Here is a 16,751-nt window from a genome sequence, read left to right on the forward strand (position 1 = left end):
TGGAAATGTTAAATAGATTTGAAAAATTATTTATTAGATATAGAAAAGTGGTTCAGGTGCAGCTGCTCTTATAACTAAAACTGACTATAAATTAGACTCAGGTAGGAATTGCTGAAACTTAGTCTATATGTTTTTATTCTTATTACTGATGTTCTGACTAAAAGAAATATGTCTTTACACTCATGTCTTAATTGTCATTAGGAAAGTTTATACGTAAAAACTACAGAACTTCTGGGAGTAAAACAGCACAGAATAAAAAAATATCACTACCTCCTAACACATCAGAAATAATGACAGAAGTGAAATGATGACAGAAGTGAAATAATGACAGAAGTGAAAGCAAGACATCTATCTGAATTTCAGATCTTTCATCATACATCTAGTTAACATTACTATCTTCTTGAAGGCAACAGTCCAAATAAAAATTGAGAGCAGTTATAGACATCCTTCAGAAAAAAAATCTTTTTTCTTTCACTTAATGCCTACAGAGCTACAGAATGATAGCTCTATTGAACACAAAAACAGGTAAACACATCAGCCCTGTAAAAGTGAGGAAAACTTGCGGAAAGGGCCCATGGAAGATAAGAATCTACTTAAAAGCTCAACTTAAGCCCCGTTGTTTTAATTTGAGAAGTTAAAAATACGGGTTTTAAAACTATACAGGTAATCCTCCTCTTTCTAGGAAGACTAGAAATTTTCCTGCATGTAAAATTATTAAATATATATAAATAAACCAACAAAGATATTGATAATTTCCATGTAACATAATCACAAGGTTTTCTTCATCAATATGCATTTTCCCCTCAACTGTATTTAGAAATATTTTTCTAATTATGTTAGGTTGTTATGTCTTGGCAGCAGTATTCGGCAAGTTTTTTTACAAGAAAGCTGGGGCAATGAGAAAAGCTAATCACCAAATTCACACAAATATCAAGCTTCAGTCCAAACCAGTACATCTTCAATTGATAACCATACCTGAAAATCCCCAGAGAAGCTGTTGGGCTAGAATATAATCAAATCCATTTTTAGAAAACATCCTGTGAACTACATATTAAGACACTAAGTATAGAAACAGTTACTAACTAGACAAATACAGTTCACATTTTAGGAGAGTAAAAGTCAGATCTGTTTGCCTTTGAACAACACAATAAAAACAATTGCATCCCATCTCAAAGAAATATTATAAAAAGTTTCTATTTCTACAATTGTAGCAGAAATCTCTCTGATGTAATTTCTACAGCTATATAAATTAAATTTTTGACAGATTAAGATTTCTAAACCTGTCAAAACCCCCTCTAATACTTATTATTTATAGTTACATACAAATTTTATGGTAGTGCAGTTGTACAATTATGCAGAATCGTTGAGTGAATAATAATTTAGGAGGAGGAAGAATGAAAAGTAGGACACCTGAATCTTGTAAAGGATTATCTAATAGTATTTAATAATTCTGAGAACATTTAGAAGAATATTTGCCATATTTATTTACAAAAATATGTTCTTCTAATGAATGGGAGGCATACTACCAAGAACAAGTCCCTAGAAAAATATCATCCAAACTGACAGAATAAAGGAGAGACTTAAATGCAATAAAAAGCAAGACTTAAATGTGACCCAGAATTTCCTCAGTAACTAAAAGGAGTAGAAATACGTGATTGGAGTTCTGAGACCAAGCCTGCAAGGGAAAGAATGTCCTAGAACTCAGCAAGGGACTGGTTTAATAACATACAGGGGTTTTTCTGTTTCTGTCACCTCTGTGTTTTCTGTTTAAGATGTATTCAAACACATACTGTATTTTGTTTTGGTTGTTTTGCTCTGTTTTTTAATTTAAGCCTGCTTTTAAACTGCTTTGTCACATTCACTCAGAGGAAATTGTCTAGGAAAGTACATTTCAAAAATCGGCTCAAGGCTTCATCACATAGAACAGGTATTTTTCAATACTAACATTGCTGTCTTACATGAAACCTTCATCCATCTAACTCACTGTGGTTTTCTGGATCCCTATATATATCCATTCCTTAAAAGGTACTATAAACAGTAGCTCCTTTTGGTTCTATACTAGATCACAAACATTCCCTGTACTTTACATCCTGTTTAAAAATAGCACAAAGGGAAATTAACAGTAGAGAAAAAAAAATTAAGCATATTCTAGTGCATTAACAGACACAGCATCCATCATGTAATATGCTGATAGGAATTGGAAAATTCTGCTTTTTAAAAAAAGGGTTTTCTTTGTAATAATTTCAAACTTGATGTCCTTCATATTCAATTAAAGTCATGGATTTAATATTTTCAATACATTTTACATTAAATATTTACAAGGTTTACTCTATACAAAAAGTTACTAGATTTTTTTTTTCCATAGGTGCTTTGCTATAGTTTAAAAATTTATCATATTGCCTCAGGATTACCTTATTTTTCTTTTGTGTTTGATAATGAAGGAATGATCAAAACATGGAGAAAGAAGGAGCTTTAGAACTCAACAAAAGAATAATAAAGAGGAAAGATTTAAAGGATTGAAGAGGAAAAAAGGTCAAAACATAGAAGAAACAGGGACTAAATGACTAAAGATCATAATAAAGGATATAAAGAAAAACAAATGAAGACTGTGAATAACAATATTCTACATCTAGTTCTAACATCTTCAGACTAAGAAAGAATTCTGATGAATCAAGTAATTTTAAAAAAATACAAGAATTTTTCCTGAAAAGTACATTTTCTAGACATTGAATAGTATTAACATTTAAATAGTATTAACATACGGTGAACTAACAAGTGGCTTGATTTGTGAATTGTGTTTACATGAAAATATTTCTGAGATTTAGGCTTCGAATTTATCAATCAAATGGTAAACACAAGGGTGGAAAGGTAAGTGCAGATAAACTTTGAGAAGAATAGATACCAGAAAAAAAATTAATTGTGAAGACAGTTAAACACAGACATATCTTATCTATAGATAAAACAAACTCCTTCACCAGTCTTTTGATCATGACTGAGAGTATTTCAGTAGGTCCACACTGACATAACCATAAACCATGAATTAAGAATCAGGGAACACATGATGAAATTATTTGATCTACAGCATGCATGAGGCTAGATGCTTAAACTGATTTAACCTGGTTTAAAACAAATGTACTGAAGTGATCACCTGCAATTGTGAATTAAAAGATGATCCACAGTACTATAACCATGACACAGCTATTGCATATGCAAATACTATAAATATAAAAAAGAATTAAGACTGTCTTAGGTGGAAGAATACTATTTGAATAAAAATCTTCATCCTTGAATATATTTTACTAAATTTTATCACTAATTTTATTCCTTTGCCTTTTTGTTCATTTATGGTTTTCATTTGTGCCATTTCAATTCCAAAAAGTCTATCACACCTTAATGGGTATTTTTTTTTAGATTACTGTCTTGTTTATGGGAACTCAACTTCCAGAGACATTACTTTAAACTTGGGGTTAGAGCTAGTCTGTTTGAGCCATTAGAAGTTCTGTAAGAAAATACAAAAGACACATCACCTCGGCTTTTGGCGGCTTCTTTCAAAGCAGCAAGGACCTCAGGCTTCAGGTCATCAGAGAGTAACCTTCCCTCCAGGCCAGGAAAGAGTGATCTAGCACACCATGAAAAAAGAGAAAAAGAATAAAGAAAAGGCCCCCCACACTTAAGCAAAGCCTCATTTATTTGTGTTACTGTATAGACATCATCAGCTTGGTAACCATCATGGTAGAACAGAGTAGCATGCAAAGCAATCGTGCATAGGCAGATTAGGGCTTTCAATGGGTATTTTCTGACAAATAAAAAAGTTATACATTTAGATGCAGAGACTAGTAAGAAAGTACTTTTTCCAACTACTTTTCAAAGCAAGTCTAAGGAAGTTTTCTTTGATAGAAAAACTGGGATTAAAAAACTACTTTTACCTATTCGTAATCTAACAAAAAAAAAAAAATAGCACCTATCATTCTATGTCTCTTAGAATTCTGCTTGAAAAGTTTACATAAACTACAACACATAATTCTAGAATGTCACACAGACCTGTGGATTTGAAAAGATCTGCAGATTTGAAAAGATCTGCAGTCAATACTTAAAATTATTGTGCCAAGATTCAGTCCCATCTTCCCCATCTCTTACTTTGGCACTTTAAATCAGCTTTCAGGGCTTTGGTCTTTGTGAAATCAAAAATAAATATCCAGTTTAATTCTGACTGCAGGTGTGTTCATTAGACATAAACCAACACAGAATCTTGTTCTTCCACAGTTAGCAGAAAGAAAATTTCAAAGAGCTCATTCCAACTTCTTAGCAGGCTCCAAATTTGAATAAGAACCAATCTCCTGAACTGAAAGGGTTTTGAAACATCTAACATACATAATTTATCATACTTAAAACATTAGAATTAAAGATACTTGATGTAGGCAAGAATAAAGGCAAAGAAAGCATTACTATTTGAGACTCCTGTTTCATCACCACTAGCAAGGAGCTTTACGCCTGTTATGCTTTTGTATCAGTTTCACAAGGCTAATCAAACCAGGTCCATTACCAGTGGAGCATGAACTGAATAAGAAATACTGGTATCCTTAAGTTTCAAAAAAATTATCTTATGACTAGTCTGAAGCAGGGCTCTGATTTGTTATTCTCATCATAGGAATGTTTTCTGTATTAATATACTGGCTGAGCTTCTGGAAGGATTAACAAACTGAAAGAACAACAAAAGATAAATAATCTCACAGTAGATGCTAGAAACCTTTTTTTTTTTTAGAAAAAGACACTAGAATCATAGGCCCCAAGTAGCTTTAATCCCTTGATAAATAACCTGAATAGTTTAGAACAAGAAAAGATTATGGGTCTTTGTATATGGGTTTAAATTTATGGTGCTCCTGGAGTGGGTCCTTTGTAGCATAGGGCTACAAAGATGATCAAGGCATTGGAGTCTCTCTCTTATGAGGAAAGGCTGAGGGAGCTGGGCCTCATGAGCCTCAAGAGGAGACAGCTGAGAGAGGACCTCACCCACGTCTGTATGTATCTGAAGGGAGGGTGGGTGTCCTGAGAGTGGAGCAGGCTCTTTTTTGTGGTGCAAGGATTCAGGCAATAGGAAAAGAGGCAATGGGCAGAAATTGATGCACAGGAAGTTCCAGCTGAGTATGAGGAAGAACTTTGCACTGTGCAACAAACTAGTACTGGAATGAGTACTGATTGCCCAGAGAGGCTGTGGAGCCTTCCTCACTGGAGATACTCAGGAACCATCTGGACACAACCCTGTGCCATGTGCTCTGGGACGGCCCTGCTTGAGCTGGGAGGTTGGACCAGATAACCCCCTGAGGTCCCTTCCAACCTGACCCATTCTGTGATTCTGTTTAGAATATAGCAAAAATAGAATAGCAGCAGGCTTGAAGATATGCAAATTTTTTTCAAGAAAGATGAGAAGTTACTTGTATCCAACTACTTTTCTTTAAGATTGGCTGTCTAAATATATAGTCAAAACACAATTTACATAAGGACTTCACTTGAAGCACTTTTTACCTTAATAATACCTATATGGGCACACTCCAACCCACCTCCTCTTCCCTTTTAAACAGTCCATAGAGCAGTAAAAGCAACAAAACACATGCCAAGTGTCACATTCTCTCAAGTTGAGGGTCTGGACATAAATGGAATTCTGAGGCAAAAGAGAAGGAGGGCTCGATGTTATCATGCATAGGGGTAGCACTTTGTAAGAGGAAACATCTGGTGTGTCTGAGTGACTTCAAGGTTATGTCTTTAGACATTGTGTGCAGAATGGTCCAGATTTAACAAGTATTTAATACATAATGCATAATCCAGTACAGACATGAAAAGCAGTAGTCATGCTTTCTCCCCAGTGACCCCAAGCTCGTTCATTCCAGCTAGCCTGCCCTTTGCTATCCCCTCCCCGGTGTCAGTGCAAGCTCCATTGGCTGATGAAATGAGAAACAAACTGGAATGCAGCTGGGAAATAAGCAAGGAAAAAAAAACTAATTGGAGAGGGACTGGAGAGAGCAAAGGGAGAGCAGATGCAAAACACAGCTCATCATAGTATCTGCTTATTTCCTGAAACCAGTTTTTAGTACTACCTCACTGAAATGAAGTGTTGTGATAAAAAATAAAAGCCAGATATAATCTCAAGGCTTAAGTTTAATAAAAGCCCTTAGCATTATCTAATTGAATGAACTTCCTGGTATGCATGTTGCTAATGTCCTCATATTTGTAATTCTAAAAAGAAAATGAACTGGAATTGTACCCTGAGGTATTCTCTTAAAGCGTAGATCACGCAATTCTTTTATAAAGGGTTAATGGCAAATGGATGTCAAACTTTTCAAATGAGGCATATGTACACAGATATATACATATATACAGAAAATTGAGTTCTATCTCTGCCTTATTTCATCACAATACAGGCTGCTGCATACCTTGTTTGTTGACAAGCAAAGGAGTCTGAAGCTCTGTTTTAACATAAAAATTTTAAAAAAAGAAAAAACCTGGCAAAAACCCTCCCCACAGTATTACAAATATTAAGCATACCTGGGATATTCTTCTGAGGTTATGTAAACTATATCCTGTTCTGACACGGATGAGGAAAAAGGAATAAAATTCCCATTCTGTAAAGGCAAAAGCTCCAATCCAATCAGTTCGCTGTAGACTCCATCAGAAAGCACAAATTCTAAAAGATGAAGCTTTTCTTCAGCAGGTCCACTGTGCCCAGATTTCCTTAGCACTTGCCGCACTACAGCAGGAGTCACTTTTTTCACAGCTTTAGCAGCAGAAAGAGTAAGATGCACTGCACTAGCAATATTTGCTGGTACCTTAGCAATCTGCTTCCCTGAATTCTGGAGGTAGTTGAGAACAGACTGCGTGTACTCCAAACTCTCATCCATTTCAGAAAAGTGCACCTGTTCCACCTTTATCCACTGATTACTCACTGAGTAAATAACTGTATGCTGGAGCAGGTCTTTAAAGAGAGGTACTACTATTGGTTTCCAGGGTACCCTGATTTTATTCTCATCGGGCCATAACCTATAAATTCTTTCAGGTGACAATGGAAAATCTGAATTCTTCTCAGTCTCCATTCGTTTGATAGCTTCTAAAATAAGGGTGGTATATGCCTTAGGCACTATATTTACCACAAGAAGGTCATTCCACAAAGCTGCTGGATCTCTCCACTGATCCAGCTCTCGCCATTTGATACTCCTCCTGTTGTCTGTGAGACCAAAGAAACCACTAACATGAACTGGAAGTCCAGTTTTGCTTTCTTCGCCAGGAGGCAAAGGCAGAAAACAAAATGCTCTTCCTGAAAAGTCTGCTACAGCTCCATTTTCCTCCTCGTTAGTTGCTAAAGACATGGCTATTCCAATAGTAGGAACAAATTTCAAGTCATCAGCTAAAGAATCCAGTTCTGTGCACATTCCTCGACCGCCCACACAATTACACACTAACCAAGATGTTTTCTGTGCGTCCTTAACACTCTCATCTTCTACAACTATATTTACATGGTATGTCACACATGTTATGCTATTGCTTGGAACTCCCTTACAATACTGATTTATTGCAGTTCCCAGGATTTTGATAGAATTGGGTCTTTCATGTTTCAAGGCCTTGTTCTCACTGGCAGTTACTCTAAAAACCAGCCTCTCTGTCCCATCAGCTTCCCGCACGTGCAATGAAACATCCTGAACACTTTTCAGGAAAAGCAATACTGTGTCTGCATCTGCTCTGAAGGATTCAAACAGCTCCAAGACCTTCTGTTTGTCATAAACATTGCTGCTCAGTTGGGAAGGCTGCAGACGAAGTGGGAAACGAAAAAATGTACCAGGAAAGTTTCCATTCTTAAAGGTTTCCTTAGTGCTGCCAAATACACCAATGAAAGGTGCAAACTGGTCCGTAAGTTCATTTATTTCCTTGCTATCTTCTTTCAGATTCCAACACTGGCCTGACTCATGAGGTCCAAAGAGGGTTTGATGGGGATCAAGCATTCCAATCTGGTCACCACTGAAGATGCTAGGGACATCTGTAGCCATAAAAACCAACAATTACTAATAAATCTAAAACAATATACTTTAAAAATACAGTGTTGAGGAAAAAATTTTTAAAAGGTAAGAATAAAATATTCTAAAACTGTGATGAATTGAGTACAATCCTCAGGGAATTGGCTAAGTCACCATCCCTGGAGGTACTGACAAGACATGAAGATGTGACCCTTAGGGACACGGCTTAGTGGACTTGGTACCATCAGGCTTACGGTTGGATTCAATGTTCTTAAAGGTCTTTTACAATCTCCATGATTCTGTGATTCTGATAACATAATTCAGTGCTTACTAACAGGGAAGAAACAAGCATACACCTATTCTGCAGCTGAATATATAAATACTCATTCAACCATTTGAATTCTAATCGACAGTGAACAACAGGAAGTTGCTTTCAACTTCCTTCAACTACATACTTTTATGTTTCTACTATTTTCAAGAAAAAAACCCAACTAATTAATTTACTACATGTATGTTCTACTAGATTCATACTTTGCAGATCCTGAAGGCTGGCACACAGTAATGCTATACGTTTAAAAGCAGAAATTCGCAGAATTATCAAACAACAGAATGTATTAATTTTATTCACGCTCAGCTAGGTAAAATATTTTTTGGAAAATATAATGTGTCCTACAAATTCACTTCACAAGGTAAAAATTTTTACCTTTTTTTTTTCCCTGCATTGTTATTAGTGTGGAGACTGTAAGCATTATTTATCCTTCTTCTGTACAACAATAAAACATTCTGGGAGAATAACAGATTTCAAGACTGAATATTAAGAGTTTGCAAAACAGTATGTACTATCTCTTTCAAGTGTAAATGTGCATATACCTCTATTACATATCTTTTGTAGCAATAAATAAAAATCACTACTATCCAAAGAACTTGCAGAATTCTTTTGGTCTAGTGAGTAGAACTTTCACACTTCTACTTGGATACCTATCCTGTATTATGAGCCTCTATAAAATGAACAGCAGTGTATAATTGAAACACTAATGTAAATAAATGTTCATTTCAATGTAAAGGACTAAGTACATGATTATGTTAATAGAAATATCTTCAAAAACCTTCAAAATCAAACAGATACCTTATAGGATTAGAGAAAAACAGGAATGTTTCATAAGAAAATCTAGCCATGAAGTAATTTTAAAACACATTATAGAGAAAATATTAAATGTTTATGAATCCCTAAAGTAATTTAACTATTTAAAACTTCAACATTTTCTTTTTAAAATAACTACTAAGATTACCTGTTATATGATAAACTGAATTAAAGCCAATTCCAAATCTTCCAACTTTCAGGGGATCATCCTTCTTTCTGCTTCTTGCTATTTCCTGTATACCATGCCAGTCCTCAGGGGTGAAAATTGCATCATTATATGCATAAAACGCTGGCCCTATAATAAACAGGCAAGAGTAGAAGAAGAAAACTATTTAATGTTTAAAATTTCTAGGAAAGGAACTCACAGACCTGAGAAAGCACTTCTTTGAAGTATATGCATGTGCAAACTTAATGGGAAAGCTATGACTCTAAGCTGACATCAAATTATGCCTGGTAATGAAAAAAAATGCAAAATGCAAAAGCAATGAGATTAATTTACCTCTGTAAATGGTACTTAGATTTATATTCTGATGTGTTATTTAATTCTTACATCCTCATTTTAAAAGAATGATTCTGAAAAATTGGACAAAAAGCAGAAAACAACAAAACTTCTGAAAGTGTTATGTGGCACAACGCTTAAACTCAATCTGTTCAGACTATCAAAAAGATGTTTGAAAAATGTACTAGTCACAGTCTGAAGATACCTCTACTGGAAGGGAATATAAGGCAAGATAAAACAATAACCTGTGTCTAGAAAGTAAGACAAATTCATATTAGAAGACATAATAAGGCTGATTAACAACTGAAAAAAAGCTGGAAGAAAGAAGTAGTGGATCACTGAAACTTCAAATTACAACTGAATGCCTTTTGGGATGACTATGCAAACTAATTTTAAATGTAATATTAATAATAATTAATTAATCCATAATTGTCCTTTATCTCACAAAGCCATACTAAATGATGTAAAAAACTAAAGTTTCAAGAAGCTGGATTTGCAGTATACAGACAACATGGAGCAAAGCTGGGTATACAGTCAAGGGAAAAATGGGATGGGGAAGAAAACTGAACTTCCTGGAGAGTGCTGAAATGTAAAGGGCACAGGTAATTTTTACTTTAAAAACTGGTGTGCTGGCTTGAGTTTCATGGTAGGTGGGGGCTGTGTTTGGGATTTGTGCTGGAGACAGTGACAATAACACAGGGCTGTTTTAGTTATCACTGAGCAGGGCTTATGCAGAGCCAAGGCCTCTTCTGCTTCTCATGTGGCCCAAACACTGACTAGGCTGGGGCTGCTAAGGATCTCAGAGGGGGCATAGCCAGGACAGCTAACCCCAAACAACATGCATACTGAAAAATAATGGCCAAATTTAATAAAACTTACTTACCCTGATATTGTGCCATGTCCTTTGACCATAACGTTTCTGTTCCATACTGAGTTTCATCATATAGAAACCTAACCTCCGTGGCACCAGCATCTTCTGCATTCTGTATCAGCTCCTGAGGCAGAAAAAATTAAACAAAACAAAGTATAATGCAGTAATACATATTCTAGCAATGGCTTTTGAACTTATACAGTAGAAAATAACAAGTAAATTTCTCAAGTATAACTGTTTTCGTACAATTCAACCAAAATGGTTTTATCCAGTTTATACATGAGAATAGGTTTTCTTATAAACAAATATTCAGACAAATACTATAAAAATGATTTGAATATGGAGCTCAAATATCATAAGAAAGCAGTCATACAAAGTTGAGAAATAAGCTACCAAACTATTACTACTATATTATCCTAAGAATCAGAACTGTAAAAGTCTCAAAACAAGGCAAATGTGAGAAGAAGAAAAAAGAATTTTATATTTATCAAAGTGTGTTAGGTAAGTCCTTTCAAACAGGTGTCCAACAACAGTGAGGCACAAACAGGAAATGCACAGCACTCTTCTTTACATCAACTGAATTAGGCTGAAGTTTACATTTCACAGTATGAACCAACCATTCCTGGGCCGTGGTGCTCATGCTTCTAACACCCCTGCAGCAAAGGGCTGCAAAACAGTTCTGACCAGTGGCTCCCTAAGTCATGAACCAACAGAGCAGCAGCCCTGTTGAATGAAACCCACAGACTGGAAAGAGGCTTATATTAAGACTGAGTATTTGCTAAATAGTAGTATCAGTGGTGAGAGCTACAGAAAACTCAAATGTCAGTAAAGCAGTTCTGTAAACATGACCATTAATAAAATATGCCTATCCAGTCCTGTTTTCATCAACAGCAGACACGTAAGCGTGATTACAAATACCTAGGGGATTACAGCCTCACACAATGGTCTATTTACACTGAATCATCACAGTGTATCAGGGCTCCAGACACATAAACACGTGTGTATGCTTATGTGGGTGTGTGCAAGCTTGGCATAAGCAAGTATTTCAGCTGAATTGAAAAGCAATGTAGATGCATCACATGCAATGTATTCACATACTTTAATTTCATTCAGTTATACATAAAAGATTTCATAGCAAGATGAATTTCTACTTAAAAAATGCATCAACTAGCAATCAGTATTTCAGATTAGGTTGCATTCAAGTATACTGTTGAGACTAAAATAAGCTCACTGTTACCTAATACCTGGTTCCAAAATTATAACTCTTTTATTTTGCAGTTTTTGACAGTATGTTCAGTCTATAATGCATATTATATTGTCACTTCTACATAGTTTTGAAGCATTATGAGATAGCAAGAAATACACCTACAGTTAAGCATAAATAACAGATGTTTAAAGAATCTTTACAACATATTTATATGCAGTTCTTCTTCTAAAAGAACAATCATGACAGTCTTTCATGAAGACAAAGTAAGATAGCCCAAAGTTTCCAGAAATATTAAATACTAAGTAGGGCAATCACCATGAAGTCAGACTTGCATTCATGCTGTGGCACAAGAAGGTAACTACTACATTCAGCAGTAACACCATTGTATCTGAAGATTCAAAACACTGAAATAAATTTTAAGGTATCAGCAAAAGTCCTGGTAGTAATCTCTCTCTAACAATCTGTTAACCCTAAATTGTAAACTACAAAAACAGCATCATTTCTACTTTTAGATTTACCTATCTGATTTCTAAGGACATTTCCTTATTTCTTCATATTGGAATGAAAGTTTGGGTTTAAAATATTGAGGAAATCTGAACCCTTCTTAATTCAAATGCATTTTACAGATGCAACTATTACTGAGAAATAATAAAAATGTAAGCACCCCTCCTACATACAGACACTGCTGAGAACACACCCAGGAGGCAATTTGCCAAAACAGTTGAAGATGTGCTTATCTTGGGCATTCCCACTAAGCATAATCAGCTTCTAGTTCCATGGTTGCAAACAAGACAACAGACATAAGAAACTGTCATCATCTGTCAATATTTGTATTCAGGTGTTTTGGACGTAGGCATGTAGAGGTAGATAAGGTATATCTGCATCAAACCCCATTCGTTACAACCTAGTATTCCCATACACAAATAAAATTAAGTTACTACCACCCATGTGATGAAGTATGCTGTATTAGAAGTTTAACATCCAACTAATCACCCCAGATGCTCTTAAAAAAAAAACCAAAAAACTGCCATCTTCAAAGAAAAAAAAAAACTACTAAAAACCACACAAAGCACACAACTTGTTTTGCCTTGTCCACAGAAATGGACACTTCTATCTTCTGTAGTACAGTGAATCTAAGATAAAACAACCACAAGATTTGCTGGGAAGTGTTAAACTTCAGCATTATGTCATGCACATTAAATAACTGTTAAAAATACTATTTATTGTCTACCTTAAGAATCTGTCCTCCCTCTGGATATCTTCTTAATATATCCTTTAGAAAATCAACAAGTGGTGGAGTTGTTTGCCCAAAACGACCTAAAAGCAAACAAGTAAATAAAAAGATTATTATTATAATTATGCTGTGTATTATGCTGCTGTGCACTTAATTTCAGATTAAAAAAAAATACTAAACAATTACTGAAAACAATAATTTCTTAAAATTAACTCAAGGCCTATTATTGTAAAATCTTGTATTTCCAGAATCATCTGTGGAAATCCTACATTACAAATCTTTAAATTAAAAAAGGTGAAATAGCAGTTTTGATGTTGATGTCAATGAGCTGTTTCATATCTAGATGAAATAAACTTGGGGGGTAAGTCTTTGCAACAGTTATGCCACAAGTCCAATTACTTGATGCTCAAAAGTAGCAATTTCTCAAGGACTACTGCTTTTTAAGTAGCAGGACAGGATTCCAGGGCAGCAGTGGCTGTAACTCTTTTACAGCCAGTCATGATCCCTAATGACAGCTACACACACTGGCACAGAAGTTTTTGGCTCTAGCGTACACTTCCTGTTCTGACATATTCTGGCCATGGACCTGGTGCCAGCCTTGGTGTTGCCAGGGCCTAATGCTGGAGGGAAAAATAGTCCCAGCATCATGAACATCTGCTCCAAGAGAAAAAGTCTATCACAAAATGAAAGTTTCAATACTCTTCATTTCAAACTCCAGTCTGAGACTAAAGGGCCGCTCCCTAAACCAAACCTCTAAAACATACACAGACCCTAATGATGCCCCATTTAAAGCTTTTTTTTTTAATTGTTAAGAAGTAATCACTCTCTCCCTCTCTTCTGCATATACATGTTTATGAAGCACACAGATTCAAACCCGCATATTATGTGTATTCTGGAATAAAACACTAGGATAAAAAAGCAAAGTAGAAAAAAAGGGGACAAATAAGAGTTTTATTTGCTGAGAAAGCATCAAGTAAAAAATCAAGTATTTTGTCTTTAAAATTTTCTTAGGTTACTTTATTTAAGGTAACTTAATAGCATCAATGAAAAAATAAGCAAGACGTAACTGACAGCTGAATATGTGAAGTATTTCATAATTCTATTATATTTGCAGTATAGAGAAGTATATGAAAGTCAGTATGCCATATGCATACCTCCAAAATAAGGCAAACTGATCAACCAACATTACCTAAAATTAAGAAACTGATCTTCTCTAAGTTGGACAGGCAGGTGGAAGTGTTTAAAGACACATTTCATTCACCATGGGAACCACCACAAAAACAGACAAATAACATTTAAGTGATAGGAATGAAGATAGACTTTGTTCTCTTTAAGAGCAGAGCTCTGTGTATGTCACAACAATTACTCTGGCTACAGGTTATTATTTACTGCATCCCCTGAAAGGCTAAACTGATTTTTCTTCAGTATTAAGAGTTGGTCATATTTAACACAAAACTGTTACCACAAATTTAAAGGAGAAACTCATTCTACTATAAGAGCAGTCAAGCACTTAGGAGCCCAGAAATCTGTGCAGTCTCCCTCCTCTTTCCAAGCTCAATCAGATCAACCCTCAAGTGACCCAGACTGACCTCAGAGCTGCCCACACTCTGAGCAGCAGGCTGGAGTAAAAACATCCTCATGTCCCTTCCAACATGAATTATTTTGTGATCATATGAAAAGATCATGCATTATTTGATAGCAGCAATGAATGAACACAAAGGGGACATGGATAATCCTCAGAGTACTTCAGCAATCCATGTGCTTGGTCCTATTGACCATGCACTTCCAAGTTAGAAATTCAGGGCATTTCTTGATTCACCTGCTATAAGGAAAAATCTGTGAACTGGAAGACTCCAGAATGAACACAGAAGACTTCAGATGTTTTAAGTTTACTTACCTCAGAACTGTGGGCCAGGAAAAGATAAGCACTTTATCTAGACATAGATTACTTACAGTGACATCTCTAAGAAAATCTCCAATCCTGGGCACAAAAATACAGTAACAGTTTCTCTTTCCCATGGAAAATTTCTTAGGGCCACTACACTTTAGTCTCTATATAGTTGCATGGTAGAAAATAAGACTCTTTTTATTTAAGCTACCACAGCCTACACACAGCAAAATATTAGAGCAAACAGTCAAGAATGACAGAAAGAAAAATGTTTGATATCAGAACCATGAGGTCATAGAAATGAGGTCCATTTTCATAGGTGTTTTCTAATCACCTCAGGTTCCAGAGAATGTGATCATGAACTTCTGGCTAATATACAAACTTCCCTCTGTCACTAAAAATCCATAATCCAGTACATACATGCCTTGAACAGGCTAAGAAATACAATATTTTATGAGACCAAATAAAATATCTGCATGAAAATAAGGGTTTTCTTCTTCATCATGCCATCTGATTAGCATATATTTCATTGCCTTACAGGAAAGTTATTGTGAGAAGAATATTAATGCTAGCAGTCAAATAAAATAATTATGACAGATTTTAAGAGCATTTCTGAAGATATTCAGTTATCAAGATACTATATGAAAAGACAGACCTTCCATTTTTTAAATAAAAATGTAAATAACAGACAGAATCAAAAGAAAACCAAGTTATCAAAGAAAAAAACTCTAAAAACAAAAGAAGAAATCCAGAAATGTTTACCAGTGTTATAATTTTTTACATGGTGGTTACTGAAAAGATATCCTTTCAGTATCAGAATTGTTTTCAAGTATCCAGCTTATTTTATATGAGACAAGGCAGCTACAACACTACTGAAAGGCAAGTCTTATTGATTCCAAAGGATAGCAACAACCTAAATTCTACACATTGTATCACAGGAAAAAAATTAAAGACCAAGGCACTTAAAAAGAGAAGCTTAATTTTTCTAGAGCAGAATGAAAAGAACAAGTGACAAACCTAGGACTTACATGAAAAATAATTGCTTCCCATTTAAGGAAGATAAAAATTTCAACTCCATATTGCATCAGAAAATGCTTTGAATTTCCAGTTTATAAACAGAGACAAATACTTTCCATACCTCCTCCTTTCAACCCTTTTGACTGAAGCTCCAGAAAAACTTGATTTTGAGACTTCTGAAGATCCACAATCTTGATACCATCAGACAACTGAAGGAGAAAATAAGACAGATCTTGGTCAGAAGTTTCAGTTTCATAATAACTTGAGAAAACAAATCAGGTGGAAAAATGCCTATAGAAGCATACTAAGAGCAAGCCATGGCCTCTTGTTTCTACAATTGAAAAAGTTTTGTATTCAGGGAAGTTCTGGAAGCATAAAAGTAAAACAGTTATTGTTCTAAGGTGCATGCCCACAAAAAAATTAACATATACAGGAAGTACATAGTCTGTATACTCCACAAATACATCTGGGTATGCAATTTCATAGCGGGCTTAAACTAAGCAACAGCAGCTCAAAGCAGCAGGAAAGACACTGTGTGGAGACAAAAGTCTGTCAGAGAAACACCCTTGAAGAATTTGACAACCCCCATTACTTCTACATGCAAACCCATCACAGCATGATCAAGGTTGAAGGGACCACTGAAAGTCACCTAATCCTGCCTCCAGTGCCTCACCAGGAACATCACAGAGAAACTGAGGCAAACTCAGCAACACATTCCTAAGCAGCCATTGGGAAAACTATTATTTATTCATAGCACATAAAGGTTTTGTTGCAATTCTAGTTTCATGTGATGTATGTCTCATTCATATACCAAGTGCTGCTAGAAGATTCATATATCACCCATGTTATCCTGCATGCAACAACAAATGCAGATTTAGAAGGCCACTGTACTAA

The 16,751-nt window shown here is 35.3% G+C and overlaps 1 protein-coding gene across 2 annotated transcripts in view; it reads right to left on the reverse strand.

Moving 5' to 3' along the window:
- The window catches only part of SACS (sacsin molecular chaperone), a 57,915-nt gene that overhangs the window by 16,147 nt on the left and 25,017 nt on the right, over positions 1-16,751 (reverse strand). For both annotated transcript variants that reach the window (XM_063149032.1, XM_063149033.1), the window contains exons 4-9: positions 15,979-16,066; positions 12,950-13,035; positions 10,524-10,635; positions 9,290-9,436; positions 6,541-8,023; positions 3,528-3,619 (exon numbers count right to left, since the gene is read on the reverse strand). In XM_063149032.1, the coding sequence (XP_063005102.1) occupies positions 3,528-3,619; positions 6,541-8,023; positions 9,290-9,436; positions 10,524-10,635; positions 12,950-13,035; positions 15,979-16,066 (2,008 nt within the window). The remainder of the gene's footprint in view (positions 1-3,527; positions 3,620-6,540; positions 8,024-9,289; positions 9,437-10,523; positions 10,636-12,949; positions 13,036-15,978; positions 16,067-16,751) is intronic.

This window comes from Melospiza melodia, chromosome 2 (assembly GCF_035770615.1).
Source record: "Melospiza melodia melodia isolate bMelMel2 chromosome 2, bMelMel2.pri, whole genome shotgun sequence".
NCBI classification, from domain to species: Eukaryota; Metazoa; Chordata; class Aves; order Passeriformes; family Passerellidae; genus Melospiza; species Melospiza melodia.